Here is a 27,826-nt window from a genome sequence, read left to right as displayed (position 1 = left end):
TGAAAACCCAAATTTAAGAATTGGTATATCTTTTGCTTTAATTAATATAAACAAACTAGGGGGGCTCCTAAATGATTTTGTTAATTTACATCTTATGTTTCACAATGAAGATTATTCTAGGCAAAGGATAGATGTTCATGAGATATATAACATGTGGCAAGGCAAAAGCTTCAAATTTCTACATATGTCAAATTATAAAATCTAATCATGACTGATAATTAAATGGGAATATTAGGTGATGTCTCAGCAGAGCAGGTCAAGAGAGGTAGTAATTTCAAAATTTGCTTCATTATGTATGACATGCATATACCTCAAGCAGGGCCGGGAATATAATAGATTAAATGAAATGAAGACACATCCCAAACTTAGAAGCCTTTAGAGACCCACAAGTAGGGGTGTCAATTGGATCAGATTTGGTCCAATTATATCCGGTCTAATATGAGTCCATTACAGATGGCGAACCAGGTCTAATCTGAACTGGTTCAATTCAATGTCTTATTGGTCCACCCAATACGTTTAAATCGGTTTTGATTTGGACAGAGTCCAACCCAAAACTGGTCCATTGACACGGCCCTTAATTAGATCGATGCTACATATAAGACATGCCGGTCACTGCTGAATATCCTCCCTTCTTCATTAACTATCTTCTTGAAAGCTAACAAGTTTCCTCAAAATTTTCATTCTCAGTTTAATTACCCATAGTTCATTAATTCCTACCCACAAAACATATCTTTATTACAAGGCATCTTCACACACATAATTCATGATTTAAACCCCAAATTTTACTGTAATAAAGATGATGCAATTTGTGCCAAATTCACTCTTTATTGACATAAATAAGATGCACTGTTGTGACATTAATTAAACTGGATAAACTGATTACATATAATATTCCATGATGTACACTTGAAATAGTAAAATAATCACTACTTTTCATAATCTATAGATAGATTGATATAGAAAAGGAGGGAGACGAAAAAAATAGTAATTAAAAAGAAGAGTAAAAAATGGAAAGAAAATACAATATGAAAAAAAATATCCTTCATAAATCATCAAAATAATTTTTTTGTTATAGTTACTGTTGTTGTTGTTGTTCCTGCTGCTGCTGTTGTTGTAGGTTAATTAACTTATAATAAGCTCCATCTTTGTTCTCTATCAATCGAAAATGGGTCCCTTGTTCTATGATCTTCCCATCTTGTATGACTGAGATTTGATCTGCATTTTGGATGGTGGACAAACGATGTGCTACCACAACTGTGGTTCGGTTCTTCATTAGCCTGTCAAGTGCTTGTTGAACTATACGCTCAGACTCTACATCAAGTGCGCTGGTGGCCTCATCCAGTAGCAAAATTGCTGGGTCTTTGAGAACAGCTCTAGCAATGGCAACCCTTTGCTTCTGGCCACCAGATAATTGCACACCTCGTTCTCCAACCTTAGTTCTGTAGCCCTCAGGAAGGCCGCTGATGAAGGTGTGTGCATTGGCAAGCTTGGCTGCCTCAATAACCTCTGCTTCTGATGCTCCCTCTTTTCCATACAGAATGTTTTCATAAATGGTTGTGGCAAACAGTGCTGGTTCTTGTTGGACCAGGCCGATGTGCTTCCTAAGGGACTTGAGCTTGAGCTTCTTTATGTCTTTTCCTATAAATAATAAAACAAGAATCAACCCATCACTATGACATAAAGAACAAAGCTTATCAATTAATGGTCAGTTTGGTTTACAGTCGGAATCTGAATTAGAATAGTCTATTCCCATAATTAATGTGTTTCGTTCAGCCAAGAATCGGAATGGGAATTGAAATTAGGCCCCGTTTGGTTCATAGGAATAGGGGTTTGAAATCGGAATTGGAATGGGCTATTCCAATTCTAACTGTCTAGTTAGGTGGAATCGGAATCCCATTCCCTATTTGAGGGAATGGACATTCATCGCCCCTCCCTTTGGAATGAAATTTCATTCCTACTGATTCTAATTCTCATTCCCATTCCTGTTTGAACCAAACAAACTATGGGAATAGATCATTCTGATTTCGATTTCTATTCTAATTCTGATTCCAACCATGAACCAAATGGACCCTCAATTAGAACAAAATTTCATTCCCCAAATAGGGGGAGGGAATGGCCACTCCACCAGGAATGAGAATGGAATTCTAATTCAACCCAACCAAATAATTGGAATCAAAACGGGTCATTCCAATTCCGATTCAGACTCAAAACCCCTAATCCCACGAACCAAACGGGACCCATGTGTAATGAAGATACACAAAGTCGATCAGTTGGTCGATCATGGTTAATTTGAATTGAGAAACACATACCATCAATCATCACCTTCCCATATGTTGGATCATAAAAGCGTAAAATGAGAGAAAGCACAGAGCTCTTGCCCGACCCACTGGCTCCCACTAATGCCATACTATTACCAGCTCGCACTCTGAGATCAAAGTCCTTGAAGATAATACTGTCTGGCCTCGACGGATAGCTGAACTCCACACGCTTCAACTCAATTGTTCCTTCAACCTTTGTCACTTCCTCCCCGACATCTCCCACCACCTCCGTCTTCCTGTCCAGCACTTCGAACACTGAAGCTACCATCTGGTTCCCTTTCACGAGGTCTGGTGCCAATGCTAGCGTCTCTCCCATGGCCAATGCAGTAACTATTAATACCATGAATGATTTAATGACTGATTTGAAGCTGGCCATCTCCTTCCCCATCAAGACAGAACCATACCTGCACAAATTCAGATTGAGTAATAAGCATTGCATCTAATTGAAGCTGTGTACTACCTTTCTTTTCTTCACCGATCTGAATTAAACTGCATACCATAAAGCAAGGCCATAGGATGAGAAGATGAAGAACTGTGAGACACCATACAGTATGCCGGCAATCTGACCACGTTGGAAGGCACGCTTGTTTGGCTCTTCTAGCTCTCGTGCATACAGGTCAATGACCGTATCTTGAGAGCAGAAGGCAGCAACTGTTCGGATGTTGCTCACTGCCTCGCCGGCGAGCATGTTAGCTTTCAGGTAGGCCTGATTCAAATTGCCACCATAGCCCTTCATGAAGAGTTTCTGCAACACAGCCCAAGAGAATTCAACTGGGGTTTACTTATTAATTTCCTTCACTCTAGTCTCGACTAGCTAAGGATATGCATGAATATGGGTAAAATAAGAATTAGAGAAAAAGAGAAACCTCGCTGATGTGCCCGCTAACTATGAGAGGATAAGTGGCCATGATTACAAGTGTGATCCTCCAATTCAGAAGGAAAGCAATGATGAACGAGGTTACGATCATAGAGATGTTCATGATCAGAATTGAATAACGATCCACGACTATGGTTCGTAGCAGAGTTGCATCGGCTTCTAGACGTGATGACAACATCGAGCTGGTGTTGTTTGTATCATCAAACCATCCGATTTCATTCCTCAATATGGCTGTGTTTATATAAAGAAAGAACAAAAGAAAATGAGTATCTGTTGAGTATTACTGAAAGAAAATTTAATGCCAACATTTAACAACTATCCATTGTCGTCTAGTCCGGTTAGGATACCTGGCTTTCACCCAGGCGACCCGGGTTCAAATCCCGGCAATGGAAATTGCCTTTTTTATTTTCTTCCTTAGTCTGTTTGGTTTGAAAGAAAAGGTAGGGAAAGAGAAGGAAAGTGTTTTGTTAATCAATTTACCTGCAAACATCTTCTCTCGCACCCTAAGAGTAAGCCTCTCGCCAATGATTCCAAAGCTGAGATGCTCAATGGAATGAAAGATGACTGTGACAACAGCACCTCCACAGAAGAGGAATGCAATCTTCTTGATTTGGTGGCGTGTGGTGTCCCAATCCATGTAATAGGCGACCAGAGCCTGTGTAACTCCGAGAGCAAAAAGCGGCATCTGGGCACCGGACATGATCGCACCTGTGACTCCATATATTATATACACCCAGTCAGGAAGCACCATTGAAATCATTCTTCTCATGGACACAGGCTTCCTTCTCTCTGTCTCACCCTCTTCTGCAACCACACGCCCAATGGATTCCTTATCTGAGCGGAAGCTGGCACCAAAGCTCGTATTTCTGTGGGACAATTCCCGTGAAAGCCTCATGCTGCCAAATTCAATTGCATACGTTAATTAGGCTAACAATCAATGGACATGAACAAGTAAATAGCTAGATGAAGGCATGAAGCACACTGGTTTCTGGTTCTGGTTCCGGTTCAACAAAGTTTGATCCAGGTATTTACCTAGGAAGGCGACCCACGCCAGCTCCCATCGAGCCTTGACGCTGCAAAGGTGCTGCCTCTTGGAGATGCACAAGAGTTGCATAGGCACTGTTGGGGTTTGACATCAGCTCTTCATGGCTCCCGGTCTCAACAATCTTACTGTCCTGGACGACGGCGATGATGTCTGCATTCCGAATGGTGGAGAGCCGATGGGCCACTACAACTGTTGTTCGTCCAACCATCAAACGATCAAGCGCCTGTTGAACGCTCTTCTCAGATTCAGCATCAAGGGCACTTGTGGCCTCATCCAGGAGCAGGATTGATGGGTTCTTCAGTATCGCACGAGATATTGCAATTCTTTGCTTCTGTCCACCTGATAACTGTATTCCTCTCTCACCAACCTGCAATTCACAGTAATGATGAACATTAAATCTTCCGTTAATGGCAGCTAGAAAACAAATGAATGGTTACTGTTATGAGAAATCAAATTCATATACCTGAGTCTCGTATCTATTAGGAAGATTGTTGATGAATGATATCGCTTCTGAGAGCTTTGCAGCTCGTGTTATTTCGTCCAAGGTGGCATCATCTTTCCCATATAAGATGTTCTCACGAATGGTAGTGGCAAAGAGAGCAGGTTCCTGATTGACCAATCCAATTTTCTGTCTGAGCCATTTGAGATCAAGCTCCTTGATGTCATTTCCGTCTAACAGTATCTGACCAGAGAGGGGCTCATAGAAACGCTCTATCAATGAGATTACTGTGCTCTTTCCCGACCCACTTCCTCCAACAATGGCGACAACTTTTCCAGATGGTATATTCAGAGAAAGCTGGTCGAAGATCACCACATGTGGGCGAGAGGGATAGCAGAAATATACATCCTTGAACTGAATGTGCCCCTCCACTTTGCTGAGGGTACGTCCATTTTTGGCGCTGGCTTGGCTAACTGTGCTCTTCTCAATCATCTTAAAAATGGGATATGCAGATGTTCTTGCTTGGATGAAGGTGGAGATGTTAGGAGCTGCCATTCCTAGAGAGCTGAGAATATAACAAAGAATTCAGAGATTCAGACATCCTTAGTTCTATCTCCTAGTGTCTCTCAAATTAAAGACTAAAAGAAATGGAACTGCTTTTAATAATTTTGCAGACTGGGTCCTCTGAGACTTACAGGCCAGAAATGACAACATTGAGCATGGTGGTGAAAGAATCTCCGCCAGTAGCTATCTGCTTGTGGACGATAATGCTAGTAAACCAGACAAGCAATGCCCACGACAAGAACAGAACACAGTGCATCGATCCAAGCCCCATACCCTTGGCTAGTCCTCCCCTCTTCCCATACGTGTATGTCTTGGCCAGTGCATCCTTGTACATCTTCACAGCCTTCTCTTCTCCCACAAACGCTTGGACTGTTCGAACATTACCAATCACCTGCAAGATCAATACGACTTCAATCAACTTTTAATTGATCAGAGCTGCACTAGTTTAGAGATGTAGCTAAGCTAGCTAGCAGCATTTCCACATTGTCTACAAGTTTTCAGTTTAGGCTAATTAAAAGCAATTGTTGCAGTAAACAATTAATAGACCTCTTCTGCGATTTCTCCAGCCTTGACGTAGGATTTCCTTACTCTGGCCATGAGACCAATTGCTATGTACGCGTAGACACCACCAGCAATGGCAATCAGAGGGACAATTGATAAGGTCACAAGACTGATTTGCCAAACTCGAGCAAACCCAATTGCAAATCCGGCTATGAAACGACTTATGTAGTGCATGAAATTCCCAATCTGTGATACATTTGATGAAACATATAGTTAGTACTTGGTGATGTACTCAGTTTTGCCCCCACTGAAGCAAGTAAATATTGGTGTAATGCTATCCCCTTGAGGGATCAGGGAGGCACATTCGGTGAACACACTGAGTGTATGAGAAAGAAATCACACATCATATGGAAATTATAAGAGAAAAAAAAATGATTTATGAGGATTGACCCACCATCCGGATGGTCATGACCCCTATTACTTGTCCACTACAAGCTTATTTTCAACATCAACCTTATGAGATAATTCAGTTATTTGATTTGGATAATTATCTGTAGATAATTTCCCTTGTTTCTAAGGATGGCAATGGAGTGGAGTCGGGGAGTGTTTTGTAAATTCAAGATCCTACCCATTTCCTTAAACCTCCCAATCTGTACCGTCCCTAGCTAAAACCCATTCCTAGTGGATTGGATTTTCAAAATCCAAACCCTCCTTGCACATGGAAATACAAAACTCTCTATGATCCTAATTTCCTATTATTTCTTGTTATATATAAGCAATGAATAAATAAAATAGCATGAACAATCATCAAATTTTCCAATTATTTTATTAAAACATGTTAAAAGCACATAAACTATTAATTATCCTTCACATAAAATTCAAAATATTATTACATTCAACACCTAATAAATAAGTTCATAAGCCTTCCAACAATATATGGGTTGAGGAGGGTGGTTTGATTTTACACCGGTACGGTCAGTCGAGTTTTCAGTTTTTTTTATATTGATAATATATATTATCAATAAATATATAATATATAATAAAAATACTAGAAATACATATAAATAATAAAAAATATATTATATTATATATTTATATATAATTCATATATATTCATTTATAACATATACATAATATAAAATATATATGAAAAGCATATAAAATACACACACAAATATATTAGTTGGTTCGGTTAATCAGAATTTTTGGTTCAGTTTTATTGGTTTAGTTTCTTTTATTTGGTTTTTGATGATCACTCCTAGAAAAAACCCTCCCCGTTGGTGCGGGTAGGAGCTAGGGCTGTTCATAAGAAGACCCAACCCGATCAAACCGATCAACCCGGACCGACCCAACCCGAATCGGTCGGGTTTTCTTCAGCACCGGTCGGTTTCAGGTTGTAAAAAACCATAAACCGACCCGAACCGAACCAACTTAGTAGTTAGTAGTTAGTTCCTAGTTAGTATTTACAACCTACTTAGTTCCTACTTAACTAAGTTGTCTCTATCCTAATTACAACCTAACTTAATTTCTAGTCTTCTTGTTAGGAATGACATTAATGGCAAGTATTGTAAGACAAATAGACAAGGAATTTTTTTGGAAAAGTTTAAAGAAAAGAATCAAAGGATCCTAGTTTTTATGGTCTTTTACACCAAATTGGCAACCAATTACAATTAGAATTAGGTGTCCTTTTTTACTTAGATTAGAAGGTTTCTTGAAATATACAAATTTCAGTCTTCTTTCTCTAATACAGTTTGACTTTCTATTTTCTTGATAACTTCTATTCTAACTTGGTCCTCCCTCTACCAATTTCAATCTTCTTTCTCTAATAGAATTAGGTATCCTTTTTTACATCAAATTTCAGTCTTCTTTCTCCAATCTACCAATTTATTACCATGGTTGACCTTAGAGCCGAAACCGACCCAACCCAACTCAAACCAACCATGTCAGTTTTACTTAACACAGGATCGATTTCGATTTCAATTTTAGGTAACCCAACCAGGTCGGGTCGGTTGAAAAAATCTCAGTAAACCGACCCAACCCGACCCGTGAACAGCCCTAGTAGGAGCAAATACCCACCCAGTAGGATAGAAATGCCATCCCTACTTGTTTCACTATAAAAAGGACAAATTTTCAATCTTTCAAGTTTCAGTTATAAAAAGGACAGTTTTGGTCATTAAGTTTCAGTTATCCAACCGAGTAGGATAGAAATGCCATCACAGCTTGAAGAAGATGGTTTTCCACTCCCAACCAATTGCAATAAGTTAGTTTCGTTATAAATCTGTAATGTATGGTGCAAGGGTTTTACTTGAGCTGTTCATCACATTAGGGGGTTTTCTGTTTTTGGATTTTGAGAGGGGGAAAGTTGGCCAATGAGATTTTTGTTCCCATTGATTGAGAAACTCATGTTCTTTTTTGAGACCAGGGAAAAATTATTTTCCTAGGATACCCATCTCATAAGTGGGTAAATAATTTTTCTACCTGGGAAATTTGTTAATATTTGAAAGGGACAAAAATGCCCTATTAATAATAGATTTTTATGGTTAAAATGGTCATTACCTTATTTACATGAGAAATAAAAGAACATGGGTAAGGTGTTTCTTGGGTAAATGCACTTACCAGGTAAGTGTTTCTTAGTAACTGCATTTACCTGAATAAATAACTTAGCGAAAAGTAGATAGAGCCTAGGTGGAAACATATAATGGTGGGCCAGAGGCTTCCTTAGAACTGGGAGCATCATGTGCTCCCACTTCCCAAACCCAAGATCTAGCCTTTATTATATTCTTTTCTTTTCTCCCTTGCTTGGATTGGCTGGTACTGAGAATTTGGATAGAAATGCTTGTGTTTTGACAGGAGTAAATGAGCTTTACAATTTACATAGGGGATGGAAGAGGTGCGCTGAAAACAGCATTGCTAAAAGGATTTCAAACATAAAAATGGCGAATTCATGAGTATTATTGAAATATGATAAAAATTTTAGGGCTAAGATTGTTCAATACCTGTTCCTCATCAGTCATCATTCATCGATTAAGTAGGCTTAAAATTGCTGAAACACTGAAGCACACATTTTTAACAAGTTCGGAATTTATTCAGCATTGGCTTTCAGCTTCTATGTCAGCAATTATCAAAGGCCACCTAAGAGACAAAACTCTGGCTGTGGTAGAGGTGCAACTTAGGTTGGGCCAACCTGAATCCAACCCAATCCAGTCCACTAGATTCAGCAAAAAGTTGATCCAACCCGCAAACCTGACCCAACCAACCTGAAAAAACAGGGTTAGGGTCTCATATTTAACTATCTGAATGTGAGAATGACCCGATTTGACCTAACCTCAAAATAAACTGAGTTAGATTGAGTTGGGTCATGGGTCAACTCGCTGACCCGATTGTTAAAGTCTAATTGGGACTATTTATGCATTGTTATTAGTTTCTACTCTTTAATTTTTTCTATTTAGTCTTTACTCTTTATTGTTTACTCTTTAAATTTTTAAATGTTCAATTTTTTTATTTTATTTTTAAAATTATAAGATTAATTCCTTTAATTTTAACATTTTTATATAGGTTTTTTTTTTATTTTTTTAAATTTCAGTTATTTTTTGGAATAATCCGAATTGACCCTTGAGTCAACCATAATCCAAACATTTCATTTAAAATTAGGATCTAGCATTTGATAACCCAACCCAAAATCAACCCAAAGTGTCTTGATCCAACCCGAACCCGACCTACCCAACCCAATTGACAGGTCTACAGCCCACAAAAAGGGTTAGGATTGATGTATTGGGCAACCTAGGCTGATGTACACGCTATTATATAATCTTGTAAATAATGTGTGATTTAATATATTAATTTGGTTCTGCATGCAGGCCTATCTGTCTGGGGCCCTCATAATTTGCCATTTGTCCTTTACCGAGAATATGGGGTCACACCATTCATTGGTTTCCATCATGTAGATTGGCTGGATAGAAGAATCAGCCTGCAACATGACTGAAACTCTGTTTCCATTTCACTAATTAATTTGGATTTATAGATATGGAAATCTTCCCACAAGAACACTACAAATAGCCAAATCAAATGGGTAGAGTTCATCATATGATTCTGATCTTGTGTAAGAACCCTTCAAGATGGGACCCAATAGCCCATCCCAAACCAGGAAATATACCACCCATCGTTTAGAACCATCTGTTTTTCTAGTGTGATGGTGGGTCGTCTCTCCTCTGCAATAGCACCTTAGTTTTACCCAAATTTCAAATGGAACAATTGTCATTTAGTTGGGGTGGGTTCATGTAATAATAACTCAAATTAATATTGGCATCAATCTCAGCTCAGGGATGGACCGTGGAGTAATAAATAAAACTAGATCTATTCTTAATTCAAAGAAAGAAATAAAAAACACATAAATCATAAATAGAAACAAAACAGCAGAGAATATGAAAGCTCCCTCCCCCTTTCTAAACCAAATAAACTAATCACTTGATTTTATTAACTGGATCATAATCTAATCAAATTAATTAAATTCCCATCCCAATGGGTGATATTGATGGTCCTCCTTCTGGTTCAAATTAATATATGCATGAACTCCAATAATTCAATAAATTCCTAAAAAAATCAACTTTTTTTTGTCTCTACACATCACCAATCTGAAGTTAAAATTAATAAAAGAGTAGTCCATACCTTCTCAGAGATGGCATCTTGAACAACAATAACATCGCTGGTAATTGCAGAGATCACTTCTGCAGTCGAAGCTTCGGTGTCGAAGAGACTGATGTCTTGGTTCAGCATTGATTTCAAGTAGACTAGCCTCATCTTCGCCGCTTGTCGCTCCCCGGTATACATCCAACAGCTCACCTCTACAAGCTCAAAGGTATTATAATTTAGCATTTTCATATCAACAAATGAATTCTGCAACTAATAAATTAACCAAATCAAGATAGAATTAAACTGAAGAAATCGAATAATACATCATTTCGTACCTATCCATGATGAGAACATTACAACAATGCTTAGATAGACAAAATCCAAAGCATACTGCACAAACAAGACAAGGCCAAATCACAGTCCATAAGAAACCCAAAGCTCACCTGATCACTAACAATGGAGTCAGGTTAGAAGTTGAAGTTATTTTATATATATATATATATATATATATATATATATATATATACCATTGCGACTTTGTGCGACACCAAAGTCGGAAAGAGGTAAGCGACACCGATAATGTTTATTAGTTTGCCGAAAAAAATAAAGAATACGGGCACAGAAGCCCCATGAACACAAGCACCGACGGAGCCCAAGAGCATTAAGACATAATCCCAGGAATCTGCGAAGGCAAAAAGCTTGGTGAATGGAACTTTCTCGGTTTTCTTTTCATCTGTTGCTTCTTTCTTTTCTTCTTTGTCATGGCTGGGAAAAGGTGCTCGGAAGCTCATTTTGGCCAAGAAAGTGGCCAGAAAAGATAAGAGACGACAATGGTGGAACCAGTGAATGCAAGATACAAGAGTTGAGTTCAAAGGGTGGATGCAAGAAGAGATGAGTTATTTGATTTTGAAGATTCAATCGTTAAGCCGAAACTATCAGGTTTTGAAGCTTCGAAGGTTGAAATGTTGAATGAAAGAGATAAGCTATTTAGTACTTCTTAACTACCAGGTTGACCGATTGGGTGATGGTTTTAATTTTTTTTCCACTCAGACTATCCTTCTTTCGCTTGTCATACACGGAATTCAAGTCATCGGGATCGCTATTATAGTCGAGAAAATGTGCCACGAGATATTGATCTCTTTCTCTCTCTCTCTGATGAGCGCTCATCAGAGAAAGAAGAAGAAGACGACAGATCTGATTGGATGTGATCATCTGATCATGTCGGCCTATACCTCTTTTTTAATGCCCAATTAAATGCTTGGTTTCATTTGTCTTGTTTTGTTGATTGGTGTAATGACCCCTAGAGAAATAGTGCAGAATTACAGATATACAAGCGAAGTATTAGGGTAATTAAACCTCGGATTCCATTTAGTTAAAACCTGCTACTCTTTTGTTTTCTTATTTGAGTTAAAGCAGCAACTGATCAGTTGATCTTTTAACTCTTAAGCATCCGCTCCTGTTTATTCCTTTGTATGATTCAACTAGTATCTAGTGCACTGGCCCGTTTCTTGTCCAAGAAATGACATGCATGATTTCAGCAATGACCTTCTGAAATGGATACATTTCCTGTTAAAATGGGTTCAGCATGAGAGCATGGTCATTCAAGGTTCTCTTTGAAATGAACTCATTTATAATTTTCTTTTTCTCTCTAACAAATCAAATGAGTCCATGTTGTATGGATGACAATATGAGTTTAAATTAGGGTTCTCCGTTGTTTGGTAAGATGGTGAAACCCGAGGTCAGGGATGTATCCAATCCACTAGGGATGCAAATTGGCCGGGCTCGGATTGAGATTTTATTAAATTTTGAATGGGCCGGGGATGCAGGATGCAGTATAAAATTTTCAACGGTATATGGTAAATGCCTTTTTAATGGTCATGATAATAATATATATTGGTTTCCTTTTAAATTCAGAAAAAATTTGATCAAAATTATATATATATATATATATAATGAATATGTTTGTTCTAAACATCAACCAAGTTTTTTAATTACGGGATAAAGATGATAAGAAATATAGATTTTAAATTAATTATAATGAGATTAGAAAAAATATGTAAATGAAAATTATATATCACTTGCATGCTACAATCAAACTGTGGGTAAGACGGCAACATGCATGGACGTGAGCAGTGTTTTCAAACCCAGCTAAAAGGTTGAACCACCTTTCCTGTGGGTGGACCAGTCAATGGTTCAACTATTTAGATCTGATAGCCCGTTGAATGGGTTAGGTGGTTTATATTATGTTATTATTTTTAAATAGCCAGCAGTTTGTCATAATATAGTGGCTTAGAGGTTGTATCAAACTCGGTTCAATTGATCGGATCAATGATGGTTAAAAAAGGGGTTTTAACTGTTCAGTCCACACCTAGAAATCTTAGCTCCACCCTAGGGGTATAATGAATCCTGACCATGGATTGATGTCAAATCCACGGATATGATGCGATTTATAAAGGAGTTACTAATAGACTAAGAAGGGGCTGTAATTTCAGATTTCTGAGGGGGAGTACAGTCCACTTATCCCTAAAAAATAACGGGGCTGATCATTTAAAATGAGTACAATTTAATAATTTAGATTAATTGAGAACATTTTAAGAAGTATCAAATATACCATATTAATTTTCCATTGAAAGTATTCCGGAAAATAAACTCAGGGCTCTTCACCTGTGCATACCTTAATTTTTGTAACCATGAATAGTTGCCATGCCAACTTCAAGGAGGTTTCAGCAATTTACCGAAATTTGCATTGCCAAACACCCCCTAAAATCATGATCATAATTTTATCGAGCCGAGAAACTTCAAGATATTGAGCCGATATCTTGAAATGAGCTGATAGATGAGAAAATGGGAATCATAAACTTGTGCTGGCGGTTGAGAGGAAGAAAGTTGGGTCTTGGGTTGATGAGAATGGCGTCAGTAGCTGATGGGCATTGAATTAATGGGGGACAGCGGAGGTTAATTGGCACATTAAATGCAGGCGAGCCACAGGCCCACAGCTTTTCAGCTTTCCGGGCTCTCTCTCTAGATCTCCACTCCAGCCCGTGACCGAGCCGGATTTCTCGCCGTCGAGGGCTTGTTTCTTCCTCTATCGATTGTATTATTGGCCTCACCATTCACACAAATGCTTTCAGATTCATCCACACGTACGCCCCAGTAATATCTGGCATCAACCCTCAACGGAGCAAAGAATTCATGGGCTAAACTGATGGTGGGACGTCGAGGCATGCTTAAATGAGATCAGTCATGCTGATGCACCACTTTGCCATTTGGAGTTGGTTTCAAACCCTATTCAATGTTTTTTTGTTTTTTTCTCTTTGGGGCTGAACAAATGGTGCCACCCATCCCACATGTCCAGTTCTGGGTTTAAAGGGATAGGAGGATATCACAGTTCACAGGCAAGAGTGGAACCCTAGATGAGTACACGTTTAAGTGCTGGCTGCCGTAGTTCCTGGTGGTGCAGCTGATGGCGGGGACATTGTATATATATATGCAATGCATCACTTATCTTTTGGATTATCTCTTATCCGGGTTTCTGCTTCAGAAGTTAGATTATGGTCCATTCTGTTTGAGCCAGATAGAGAGCTGATGTGCCCAATTCTAAATATATATGATTCATGAGTTCAAGTTCAAATTCAATGTTTTTCTTTTTTTTTACTCCATCTCTCCTAATTTACTCAAACCTGTATTTTTTGATGATAGGACGTGAGGAATTAATTTGCCTATGATTTTTTTTTTAATATTATTTAGACATGACTATTGGATGATAGAGGACCTATTGAGGAAAAAGCTGAGTTTATTAATTAGAACGATTTTGTATTTGGTTTGATTATTTTATCTAATTGTTATTGAAAGTCTTTAATACAAGTCTTGTGAGTTAAATGCTTAAGATCACATCCTTAGATTGTATAAAGTTAACGAAGATATTAAGCCAGAGTAGTCCAAGGGAAAATCATATCCAATTCATGCACATTAATGTTTAGAACCATTGCTGAGGAAATTGAGCTGGCTTGTTGATAAATTCTTATGATGGAGACCTGAGATCAAATTCTATCCTGGTCTCTTTTATCAGGGTTGGAGGTATTGCCACTGAGGAGAGCTGCCCACGTTGTGTAATCAATTTCAAACTTCCAGAAGCTTTTATCTGTGCTTCGATCGGCTATTGAAAGCTTCAATAATATTTTAATGTTAAACTTGTCCCAAACGAGGGCCCTATTCTGACCATGTGGCAAGAATTTTTGAGCTCAAATATGCCCCATTAACAGAAGATTGTGAAAGGAACTTACTTGGTGAGTGTGAACCACTCACCAAGGCTCTAACCCACCTTTTACTAGTTTTCACAAATAATATTGGCCATTAAAAGGGCTTTATTTTGACAACAGTAAAGAGTTCTAGTAGGTGGGATCGGTTGGCTCAAGTTGACAACAGTAAAGAGTTGAGGCCAAGTTCTAGTAGGTGGGATCGGTTGGCTAAAAACCTTAACCCAAACCCTAACCAGCCTCATCTTCAACCCAAGTTTCTCAACCCTAACCCAATTCACTCATGAGATTGAATGGTCAAGTTGGGTGGGAGTTGGAACCTTACCTACCAAATTCATAAACGCATCGCACTGCCATATTCATTCAAGTGCACATATTATATATGCAAAAGATAGACATCATATATGAATATTTTACAAAAGAAAGCACCCTTCAATCCCCCCCCCCCACAAATTACATAGCATACTTATCTACAAAACCAATATATATCAGGTTAGGGTTGGACCTAGATTAGGTCTGTCCCTCCCCAAACCTCACATTTGTGTGAACCTTGTGCAATGAACTGCCATTTTTAACCCTAACTATTAACTAACCTAATCCAAGTCTATACCGAGTTCACGCTTTCGATCCTAATCCAATTGTAAACCCAACTAAGTTGCACCCTTAGGTTTTAGTGTCCAAATTTGGTCTATTAATAGAGGATAAAAAGTGGAATTTCATTTTGAGCCCCAGACCAATTTTTTATGTGGAAGACTTCTTGTTAGTTTGGCCTTTTGTTAAACAAAATCCAATAAAGCTAAATGGCTATTACTATATATATGTGTATGTTGTGTGAAGGGAGCAAGAGCTATAGAAATTATGAATAGCACACCCTATAAATAGAGCAGGTTAATCATTTAGTCATTTGAAGGTAGGGATGACAATGGATCGGGTTAGGTAGGAGTTGGGCCTGATCCAATCTCTACCCAATAAATAGAGCAGGTTGGGGCATGAAGAAGGGTAATAGAGAGTGAAATAAAATATTAAGCATTAATAAAAAAAAAAGAAATAATGAAATACATACAAGCAATACTTTAAAACCCCAAATCTAACATATATAACCCTCTTTGGAGGATTCACGCTATGTAAAATTTTATTTATTGAAAAAAAATATTATTAATTTTTTATTATTATAAATAAGAATCGAAATCACCTACCAACAAAACACGTTCTAACCCTTTACTAATATAATCTCACACCATACATCTCATATATGATAGGTGATAGGTCCCACTTTTATGATGGGTCCTAGGCGGTTAAAACATATTTTATTAGCAGAAGATCAACTCTAGAAATAGGGGTGGTTTCTTTGTCTTTTCATTGAGTGTGCTAGAGCTAGGCTTGTAAGAAAAGGGATGTCCCCAAGTGAGTCTTCCACAACAAAAATTTTAAATGTTATTTTGAACTATCATAAATTTTCGGCATCATAGATTTATCCTTTTATATATACATGATTTTCCAAAAGAATAGTTTACCTCGGGGGATGTAGCGCATATTTTAAGATTTCATTTAAACATAATAAATGGGTTTTGGTTGACTTTGACTTGGAATGTTGTTTCACAGTTACATTTATCACAATATCCAAATCGATAACAGTGAATAATTTACCATTACCAGTCTTACTTTCTGATTTCAATAAATTTCACCACGAAGTCTGCTGCAATCTCAGTCTCAATTATTGATTTCAACTTTGTCATATGTCAACTTTGGCTTTTTGGTGTTAGATTTGCTTTGTTTGGCTTTAGAAGTAATTAAGGTGAACCACAATAAAGAAAATTTTCTAATTGGGAACATATCCGGCCAATCCAGACCATTTTCAGATCGGAGATCTTCGGAATGTTCAGGTATTTACTTCGTATTTCATTTCATGTGAAGAATATCTGTCCGATAAATCAAATGTATATTCTAGGCACCCAAAATTATTACAACGTCTTGTTCATTAAGAGGGTATTTGGTAGTGTTTTAATATAAGGTTGAATTATTATCATATTAGTCGGGATCAGTGTGATGCATAGGCTTCGTTATGCAAATTTATAGCGCATATATATAAGGGAAAGAAGTGATCGGATGGTTCGGGTCGACTGTTCTCAAATTATAAGAAAGAACGGTTCAATGAAAATTCTTCATTGAAAATTTTCAAACTATATTGGTTTATAAGATTATAAGATATATATAATCTTATATATCTTATTTTCCACCGGTTTTTAAGTCGACGGTTCGATCATCTAGTTCGAACGAACGATCTATTCTGACAACAAAAATTACAGGCAAAAAATTACAGAATCATTCTTACCACTGATTTCTGAGTCGACAGTTCGACTGTTCGGTTCGAACGGATAGCCCATTCTGACAACAAAAATTAAAAAATTAAAAATAAATAAAAATAAAAAATGGCCAAAACCATTGAATGGGTCGATGGGTCAACGGTTCGACCACCCGGGTCAATGGGTCGTTGATTGATTCAACGATTTTTTGCCAAGGACCAGGTTTGGGGTAAAACAGAACCAGTTGCCTGAATGGTTCCCGGGCCAAACAGTCCTACCATCCGGGTCAACTAGGAGTTCTCGATGTAAAACAAAAGACATCTATGAAGTAGAACTCAGAACTATCACTGTATGATCGTGTTCTTTTATATGAGATGCTTTGCTGCAGCAATATTTAAAAAATGAGCACATGATGATCTCTTTTAAGTCTTTATATGAGTTTCAACACTTGAGTATTTATAATTGCAAGTTTCTTATTAAGAAACCATTGTCTTTTTTAATATAGCAAATAGCAATGTTACAATTCCAATCCAACCCCTACGAAGCATGGGCCCCTCCGCTAGTTTTAATTGAGTCAAGTCAATCCAGTTCAACTCAAGCATTATAGTTATGTTTAATTGTTATGACGACAGTCCAAATTGAAACCCTAGCGAGAGTGGCTAATCTCGTATATGGGGACTTATTAGGTGTAGGATCATGTTAGAGTTTTGATTATTTAACCAAAATCGGGTGCAAGTTTGGCTGACTTGGCCCATCAGCTTATAATACCCCTACACATAAAAGGTAATTTTATAATTTGGTCTAACTTCTAACCCCTAGCCATAAAGTTTATAATTTCTTTCGATGTTCGTTTTAACCAAAATCAGGTGTAGAGTTAGCTTAGAATTTTGATTATTTAATTAAATCGGGTTCGTGTTTGACTAACCCCCGCCCATCCAGTCATAATACCTCTACACATATAAAGGGTATTCTTGTAATTTGGTTTGACTTCTAACCCCTAACCTTAAAGTATATGATTTATTTCATTATTTGTTTTTGGTCTTTCTATCTTTAACTTGGGTGAAGCAATATATATACCTTGGAACCCATAAACCAATTTCCAACTTAAATTAATGGTTCCTGGGTTTTCAAAAAGTATCCCAAAAAATATAATTGAAAGACTAAAAGATAGGTTGGATTATTGGTATCAAGTTGAACCCTATAAGCCAGGGTAGGTTCAGAAATTGCATGATATTGAGTCAAGCTTGGTTGGGTTTGAATTGAAGCATGGGAGGGTCAGGTTAAGGTTGAGCCAAACCCATACCAACCCGCACCCAACCCTATAGGGTTCAACCTGATATTAACCCAACCTATGTCGCAGTCTTTTAAATGTATTTTTTCGTGACACATTTTGAAAACTCAAGAGCCATTAATTTAAGTTGAAAATTGGTTTATGGGCTATTGGGTTGACATCCTTATTCTCTACTTTTATTACGTATGGACATTTTTTAGAGAAAATGAAGTAAAAAGAGCCCTATGACATTCTTAATTACATGTGATCATGGACTAGATTAGGCTATAGGTCTACTATAAATCTTTATTAATGTACCTATGTTAAACAGAACTTAAATTAATAAAAATTAGTTTTAACATTAATAAATTTCTCATAGAAAAATTAATTATATAATATTATTATTATTTATTAATTTTATTTATAAATCTAATTTTATATATAATATTAGTAACTAAATTGGACTTTTAAGTAATAAAAGTTATTATTATTATTATTATTATTATTATTATTATTATTATTATTATTATTATTAAATTTGAATTAATTTTTACCACTTTTATAATTTTTAAATATGTCTTAAATTGATTAAAATTAGGTAACTTAAAGCACATGCTTGTTAAAGAATTTGCACTTGCGAATGTTGTATAACATATGGAGCCATATTGGCATCAAACTAATGGACTGATATGTTGTATAGGTCTAAACTCAAAAAAGACCAATATCTAGGGATCCAACTTGGGCAAACCCATCTCAAGTCCGAACTGACTTGGCCCACAAATTTACATGGGTTGGGGTTGGATTTTCTATCCATGGGTTGGGTTTAGGCGTAAATGTTTGGGCTTTCTTAATCTTTGGGGCTGGGATAAATTACTGATATTTTATTTAAATAATTCATTAAATATGGTAATTCACTATTAAGTTACTTTTTCAAATAGTTTGGTAACTAATTCACATAAATCATGGTAATTTTCAATAATAATTAGCATAATTATTAATTATATTTATACTTAATAATTTAAGTAATTGTACAATAATTATTCTTTAAGTAATTCATTAAATATGGTAATTTAATATTCAATTAATGTTTTGAAAATTTTGGTGATTAATTAAATATAATTACTTATCAATTATTAAGAATAATTTTAAATTTTAATTAATTAACCATAATTAACTAAGTAAATAATTATCAAGCCTAGTTAATTAATTAACTGTATTTAACTTTTTTAATTTTATTATTTATAATTATACTAAATTTTTACTTTAGTTTTATTATTTCTCTTATGTATTATCTAATTTTTTTACTCATCTCATTAAATTTTAACTTAAACTATTTTCAAAAAAGTTTTAACTTAAACATTAATATTTTAATACATTGATAAGAAATTAAATGCATGTATTTACAAGGTCAATAGAGACAGAGAGAAATAAATATAGAGATATAGGGAGAGGGAAGAGACAAGATTAGGAAATATTTTAGGAGGAAGTTTTGGGCGAAGAGATAGTTTATGAGATATTTTAGAAGAGGAGATGATTTAGGTGACTAGGAGAGAGAGAGAGAGAGAGAGAGAGATTTTAAGAAAAAACAGGGGTACTAAGGTGGCAAGCTAAGAGTGTAAGGAATGGTATCTTGAGGAGAGAGAGAGAACAAAGGAGAAGCCTCCGTTGGGTAAGAGAGAAAGGAGAGGACATTTGATGTGGTATCTTTGTTTTAATATATGCTAGTAGATTAATGCTACATAGATGAACGTATCCAATCAACCGGTATCATAAAAATTTGTAGCCAATCAAGTGTTTTTAATCTAATTCATGGAGTATTTTGATTGGTAAACTCATATTATATTTGATAGAGTGGATTCAACTTGAAATAATGCATTACCAACACACTCCCCATACATTTCAGCTAGGGGTGTAAAATGTAAATGGATCAAATTCGAATGGAATCAAATAGTATACGAATTCAAATCCGATTAGAACATTCAATATCAGGATTCGATTTCATAACCAATGGATATTGAAAATCAATTTTTGAATTCAAATTTGATTAAAATTTTGAATATTCGATTCAATTTGAATTCGACCGTTAATTATTTTAGGTAATTAATAAACATTTTATTTATATAAAGTATATAAATATATAAAAATTTTGAATATTCGATTCAATTTGAATTCGACCATTAATTATTTTAGGTAATTAATAAATATTTTATTTATATAAAGTATATAAATTATATACAATATTTATATATTATATAATAATAATAATCAAATAGTCAGTCGAATTAAGGTATTTATCGAATCGAATCAGGTCATATCCGAATTTGACCGAATATGATATTCAAATTATCCAAATTCGATTTGATTATGTCAGATCTTGAATTTGAAGTTGAATTTTGAATATCATTGACACCCTAATTGCAGCCATGTATCAGGAATATCTCCCCATGAATGACAACATATAAGTATGAGAAATATTCTAAATGCACATTGTAGTTTCTTGTGAATAGCATACCTAAGACCACTTTGAAACGCCAATGGTACCAAACACCATGCAAATTAATTCAAGACTTATCCCATAAGGAAATCCAAATTTAATCCATTTGTAATCCTTATTCCATCCAATAATATTTAAATGTTGTTGCCAAATATGGACTTGAGGGCAACAACGTAATTTCTAGTGTCCGAGGCCGACATGCCCAACCTGCTAAGACAAAGAAGACATCAAAGGCCTTGGGAGTTATACCAAGGGTGAAGACTCCGACGGTCAAGTTAGTTGATTGCTATGAGGGGTCAAACCAAGCAAGATAGGAAGCTTAGAGCTTAAGTCTATGTGTTTAACTCAATGTGGAAGCCCCTTTTATAGCCGAAGTTGCTTTAGAAGAGGGGAAGTTGGGAGTAGGTTGCGGTGGTTGATAGTGGTTGATGATGGATGGCCAAGATGCATCCACCCGATGCCACATGTCAAGATCCATGTCCTCGGATAGAGACGAGTCCCAGTAGCTCGGGGTGGATTTGAGCCGAGTCGAGCCGAATAGTGCGAGGCTCGAGCTTGGCTCGAGACTATTCTACAAGGTTCGAGCTCGATTCGAGCCAGAACCTTGAGCTCGAGCTTAGCTCGAGTCAAAAGTTCATAAGCTTGATCTTGGCTCGGCTCGGCTCATTTTATATTTTATAAAAATATAAATCATATATAATTTTTTATTTTTTATTTAAAATATTAATAATTATAATATTTTTATTATATATATATATTATTTTCTATAATTTTATTATATATATATATATATATATATATATATATATATATATATTTTGAGCCGGCTCGCAAGCCTCACGAGCCAAGCTCTAATAGACTCGAGCTCAACTCGTTTAATAATCGAGTCATTGTATTGGGCTCGAGCTCGAGCAGCTCGTGAAAAGCTTGGCTCATTGCCACTCCTACTAGTAGGCAATGTAGTTCTGTATTCGATAAAAGTTATCTTTCTTCTTACTAAAAAAATGTAGTTCAGTTTCAATTGTCCCTGGGGCTTCCTTTGTCATTTCTCTATGCTAATTCAGTTTTAATTTCTATTTTATGGTTTATTTTTCTTTTCCTTTCTACAAAATGTTTTTAATAAATCACTAGGATGGCCTGATACAATTGCATAGCATATTCGACATCGTCCTCATAATAATAATAATAATAATAAAGGAAAATTCCCGATTAGTACCCTATACTTTGGTTCTAGTGTCACTTTGGTTTTCGAACTTTAAAATGTGACAATTCAGTACCCGAACTTTCAAAACGTGATAAGCCAATACTTATCGTTAACTAGCGGTTAATCAGCCGTTAAGTGACATTTTAAAAAGATACAATGCCCTTCGAGAGTCGTCTAATTTTCTTTATCAACTATCCAAACATTAACAAAAAAAAAAATAATAGCCCCAAATCCTTGCTTCTTCTATTCAAAAAAGTTGGGGTCATCAGAATGTCCACTCAAACGTAACCCCAACTTTCTTGAATGGAAGAAGCAAGGAATTGGGACTTTTAATTTTTTTTTTGTCGACATTTAGATGGTTGATAAAGAAAATTAAATGACACTCGAAGGGCATTTGTATCATTTTCAAATATCACTTAATGGCATGTTAACTGCTGATTAATGACAGGTACTAGATTGTCACATTTTGAAATTCTAGGTACTGAATTGACGCATTTTATAGTTCGGGGACCAAAATAGCACTAGACACAAAGTACAGGATAATAATAATAATAATAATAATAATAATAATAATAATAATAATAATAATAATAGGTCTCACATTTTTCCATAATTATCCACTATTATTCAAATTTCAAAGAACAGATTTGAGTATAGAACCAAACCACACACATATAAGATGTAATAAAAGCTGGGGTATATACTATATAGAGACACTGATGATGATTGGGGAGGTTACCACATGACCAGTGTTGTCAGACTCGGATCAAACAGAAAACCATTCAATTCATATACATGCATATATGAATTACCAACACAGTAGAACACTGACCAAATTGGAAGACCACATTTTCTAACCTCAACACCAAACAACAACCACAATAATAACAGTGATATGTATATCTATACATATACATGCATATAATTGATAAAGCAGTACTGCAGACAAGGCCAACCGTTCATGCATGAGGCTTGGTGATGAGCTGCTGCTACCACAGCAGGCCACAGGCGCGCCAGAGAAAGAAATTGAACTCTTCCAAGTTCCAATTCATTCAATATTCTTTGATCAAACAATTAGTGTTGATAGAGAGTGGTGAGATATGTCAGCTTGGGCCGGCATTTATTTCCAACACACACCTAAGTTGACAAGGCAACCAAACTGCCAAATTAAATAAACATCCAAATCGGTTTTCACCTTTCAGATCGCACAGATCATAACCTGTGATAAAGAATACAGATATTTGTCATTTCTGCCCATTCTACTTGCTTTTCACTGTGTGCCAAATTCCTTTCTTCGTCGATCGCCATCTTGCCTGGGAACTGGGAGTTGGGACCCCAGCTTTTCTTTTCCTAAATCGGTCCTTTTGATTCCTAATTGGATTAGAATTAAAATCTTTTGAAACTGGAATCGAAATCAGAATGGTCTATTCCTGCTTGATTCAAATAGGAAATAAAAATTGAAATCAACAAAAATAAGATTTCATTTTCAAAAGAGAGGTAAGAAATGACCATTTTCTTAAATAGGAGAGTACCATTTCAGCAAAAATAGGAATGGAATTCCGATTCCACCCACTCGAATGGTCAGAATTCCAGACCCCGATTCAATTCCCACAAACCAGACAGAGAGCAGGGCCTTAGTACTTTCTTTTGAACTTGTCGATGTAAATGTTACCTCGTCCTCAGAAATGGGTGACATCTAATATAGCAAAAACTGGACGGACCATCAATCACATTAGAAGGCTGAGCCCATCTGACCAAACTCACCTGATACACCAACAATTCCGAAAAATATCAATCAAGATGAGCACAAATTTAGACGTTCCACCCAAGTAAGGAAAGCGGCACATTGGATGGATGATAATTACATCTACAAATAAAAGAAATCTATCAAGACAGATTTGTGGAGATGATGGACCTCTAATCAAGGAGAACAGATGGAGAGAATTGTGTCACGATGATTTCCTATAATCAAGGAGATTTGCTTCTTATTTATTAAATTGTTTTGGTTAATTATTTTGCACGACTCTATATATTGTCCTTTGCTGTATTATGGGAGGGGGAGTGAAATAATATCCAAACTTTCTGCCTAATCTTCCTAGTTGCCTTCTCTCATTCTGTTTCTTCCCCATTCTTCTTTCCTCTACCTTCACGTAGGAGTATGCACTCGCTCGGAAGAGTGCCGGAGCCGAACAAGGCCGTATCAAATTGGTGCTTTCATTGCCTACCAATCTTCACCCGTTATCATTCGAAATTATGGCCGACCAATCCGAAATTTTCAACACCATGCAAGAAAACCTTCTTGCTGCCATGAAACAACAATTTGACACCTTGAATATTCAAATTCAATCCTTGCAAGCAAAACACGATTCTCAAACATTATCACTCGAAACCATGCAACACCAAATTGGGCAACTGCAAACTCAAGCTCGTGGCAAGGGAGTTGATACCAATGGAGGAAACTCTTCAGGATTGCTACCTACCCCCGCACTGCCAGTTCTCTAGAACCGAACGACAACAACAGGTGATTCAGAGGCAGCCCGTTCGTTGAGACTTGAAGTTCCCCGCTTCGACGGTACCGACCCATTTACATGGATCTTTCGCATCCAACAATATTTCGATTTTGTCGGGATCACAGAGGAACAGAGGCTACAGATCGTGGCATTTCATATGGAAGGGATGGCGTCTGAATGGTTCCAATGGATGTCCAATAACAACTTACTGACTGGATGGGCCGATTTCCACCAACAAGTCAAGTTACAATTCGGACCTTCACAATTTGAGGATTACCAAGGCACCTTATCAAAACTTATCCAACGAGCGTCGGTGAGCGAATACCAAGCAGAGTTTGAACGACTGATGAACAGAGTCACCAGTATTTCAGAGTCCTTGCTGATCTCTTTTTTTACATCCGGGCTAAAACCGATGCTACAACGAGAGTTGTTAATTGCGCGGCCGAGATCCCTGAATGAAGCTTTCTCATTAGCTCGCATGTTCGAAGCCAAGTACGATGGAAATCCCGCGAGCTTTGGTTCGATAACAAGGTGGCAGAGTAGGAACGTAAGTTCAGCCCAACATTCATCTTCAATCACAGCACCTATATCAGGTCCGCCACCTACACTGTCTAGCAATAAACCAGCCCTGCAATCGGTTCTTCCGCCTTCAACCATCCCAGCTCTCTCGGCCCCTAATCCGACCACGCGCCATCAAGCTCATGCCAATAATTCAAATATCCCCATTAAGCGGTTGACACCGAGTGAAATGCAAGAACGGCGGCAACGGGGATTATGCTACAATTGCGACCAAAAATGGTCTCTCAACCATAAATGCAAAAGCAAGTCTTTCCTGTTGTTAGTAATAGAGGAGGATGACGCCAACATCGTAACCGCGAAGGACAACGACAGTGCTGAACCAGAGGATTCCGTCATCACCAGCGATATTTTGAGTCTCAACTCCATGGCAGGACTAGGTAGCCCTCGCTCATTGTGAATATGGGGCGAAATTAATTCTCAACGAGTTCATGTATTGATTGATAATGGGAGTACCCACGATCTGATTCAACCTAGCTTAGCAGGGAGGCTACACTTGCAGGCCACACCCATTTCGGCTTTCAAAGTCTATATTGGCAACGGAGATTTCATGGTGTGTAATTGTAAGTGCCAACATGTCTTATTATCTATGCAGGGTCACCAATTCATGGTGGAATTATTCGTCATTCCCATTCAAGGCCCGGACGTGGTGTTAGGTGTCCAGTGGTTGCAAAACCTAGGCGTGGTTGCTCAAAATTTCGCTATTCCATCAATGGAGTTTCAATAGAACGAGGAAAAAGTTGTGTTACGGGGAGACGATGCTTTGAGCCCGAAACAAATATCCCTTCAATCAAGTACAGGCACTTCTCTCGGCCGAGGATGTGATGGACCTCTACGAATTGTACCACTTACAACATGATGCACCACCAACGAGGAAAAAGTGACACTCCCTCCTCACCGGTTTCAAACACACCGAATTCACCTCTTACCGGGGACGAAGCCAGTGAATGTCCGGCCGTACAGATACCCTCACTTCCAGAAGACGAAAATGGAAAAGCTAGTTAAAGAAATTCTAGATCAAGGGATCATTTGCCCAAGCCAAAGCCCATTTTCCTCTCCGGTTCTCTTGGTTCGCAAAAATGATGGTACGTACCGATTTTGTGTAGATTATAGGGCCCTAAATGCAGTAACCGTCAAGGATAAATTCCCTATTCCCACCATTGACAAGTTGTTTAATGAATTGGGCGGCGCCACGGTGTTTATCAAATTGAACCTTCGTGCCGGTTATCATCAAATACGTGTGCATGAGAAGGATATCTATAAAACTGCATTTAGGACTCACGAGGGGCATTATGAGTTCCTAGTTATGTCGTTTGGGTTGTCGAACACGCTATCCACATTTCAGGCCACCATGAACAGGACGCTAGCTTCCCATTTACGTAAATTCGTGGTCGTCTTCTTCGACGACATTCTGATATACAATGCCAATGAGAAGGAGCATGTCCAGCACTTGCAACAAGTTCTTCAATGCTTGGAAATTAATCAATTTTATGTAAAGCTCTCCAAATGCCATTTTTGTCAACATTCCATTGATTACTTGGGTCACATAGTGGATGAACACGGGGTGCATGCCGATCCCAGGAAGGTTGATACTATGCTCAATTGGCCACCAATTACAACTCTCAAGCAACTTCGTGGGTTTTTGGGGCTTACGGGTTACTACCTCCGATTTATTAAGGGGTACACCCACATCGCGGCACCACTGACCAAATTGCTAAAGAAGGACCAATTTAAATGGACAGAAGACAGCGTTAAAAGAGGCAATGTCGCATGCTCCCGTGCTAAGGCTACCCAACTTTGATCTCACGTTTATCATCGAAACGGATGTGTCCAATGTGGGGGTGGGTGCGGTGTTGATGCAAGAAAACCAACCAATTGCCTTCTTTAGCAAGAAGTTGGGGATACGAATGCGCGTCGTCTCAACTTACCAGAAGGTACGCCATTGTTGAGGCGGTTCACAAATGGCGACAATATCTGTTGGGTCGTTTCTTCATTATCCGTACAGATCACCGCAGTCTTAAGGAACTTCTTCAGCAGGTGGTGCAAACTCCAGAGCAACAGATTTATGTCCGAAAGTTATTGGGCTATAATTTTCAGATTGAATACAAGCACGAGCGCGCTAACCAGGTTGCTGACGCTTTGTCCCGCATGCATGAAGACGAGCCACCGGAGTCTAAACCTGCTACAGCCATGATGATCACGAGTTTCTCGACCCTAGCATTTTTGGATCAGCTGCACATTGAGAACAGTACACTACCCGACTTGATACAGCTTCATCAAAAACTTGACACTGGTTCGTTGCCCCCTGACTATACCAGACATGATGGGCTCTTGATTTACTCCGCGCTTAAGAACAGACTACTACGAGAGTTTCATTCGACCCCGATGGCAGGCCATGTAGGCGTGAAACGTACTCTAGTGCGGCTTTCAACCAACTTCTTTTGGCCCAAAATGCATAAGGATGTGGAGACATTTGTGGCGGAGTGCATGATCTGTCAACAGATTAAACATTCAACACAGGTGCCAGCGGGGTTGCTTCAACCGCTCCCTATTCCATCACAAGTTTGGGATGACTTGACGATGGATTTTGTTGTGGCTCTACCTATATCCCATGGTTATACGGTTATCATGGTTGTGGTCGACAAGCTGACAAAGTACGCCCACTTTGGAGCATTACCCACGAATTTTTCGGCAATCAAGGTTGCGGACCTGTTTACCACCATGGTGGTCAAGCTCCATGGTTTCCCTAGCACAATCGCATCGGACCAAGATCCCATTTTTATGAGCAAATTCTGGAGCAAACTTTTTGAGCTAAGTGGGACGACGTTAAAGCATAGCAG

The 27,826-nt window shown here is 37.6% G+C and overlaps 1 protein-coding gene and 1 non-coding gene across 2 annotated transcripts; one reads left to right on the top strand and one right to left on the bottom strand.

Annotated features, from left to right (window-relative positions):
- Positions 1-805: 805 nt before the first annotated feature.
- Positions 806-11,379, bottom strand: LOC104609605 (ABC transporter B family member 2-like). The gene is made up of 12 exons (XM_010275977.3): positions 10,901-11,379; positions 10,709-10,763; positions 10,410-10,585; positions 5,790-5,990; positions 5,375-5,634; positions 4,704-5,244; positions 4,228-4,607; positions 3,676-4,091; positions 3,185-3,426; positions 2,816-3,063; positions 2,310-2,722; positions 806-1,638 (listed from the first exon to the last, which is right to left on the bottom strand). Exons 1-12 carry the CDS (start codon positions 11,162-11,164, stop codon positions 1,076-1,078), a joined length of 3,759 nt encoding a protein of 1,252 aa, XP_010274279.1. The 5' UTR covers positions 11,165-11,379; the 3' UTR covers positions 806-1,075.
- On the top strand, positions 3,514-3,587 carry TRNAE-UUC (transfer RNA glutamic acid (anticodon UUC)). The gene has a single exon. It is a non-coding gene; the product is annotated as a tRNA-Glu (tRNA).
- Positions 11,380-27,826: the final 16,447 nt, after the last annotated feature.

Source organism: Nelumbo nucifera, chromosome 3 (genome assembly GCF_055504915.1).
Source record: "Nelumbo nucifera cultivar China Antique chromosome 3, China Antique-T2T, whole genome shotgun sequence".
NCBI classification, from domain to species: Eukaryota; Viridiplantae; Streptophyta; class Magnoliopsida; order Proteales; family Nelumbonaceae; genus Nelumbo; species Nelumbo nucifera.
Note: the sequence above shows the minus strand (reverse complement) of the source record. Positions and strands in the feature narration are given on the sequence as shown.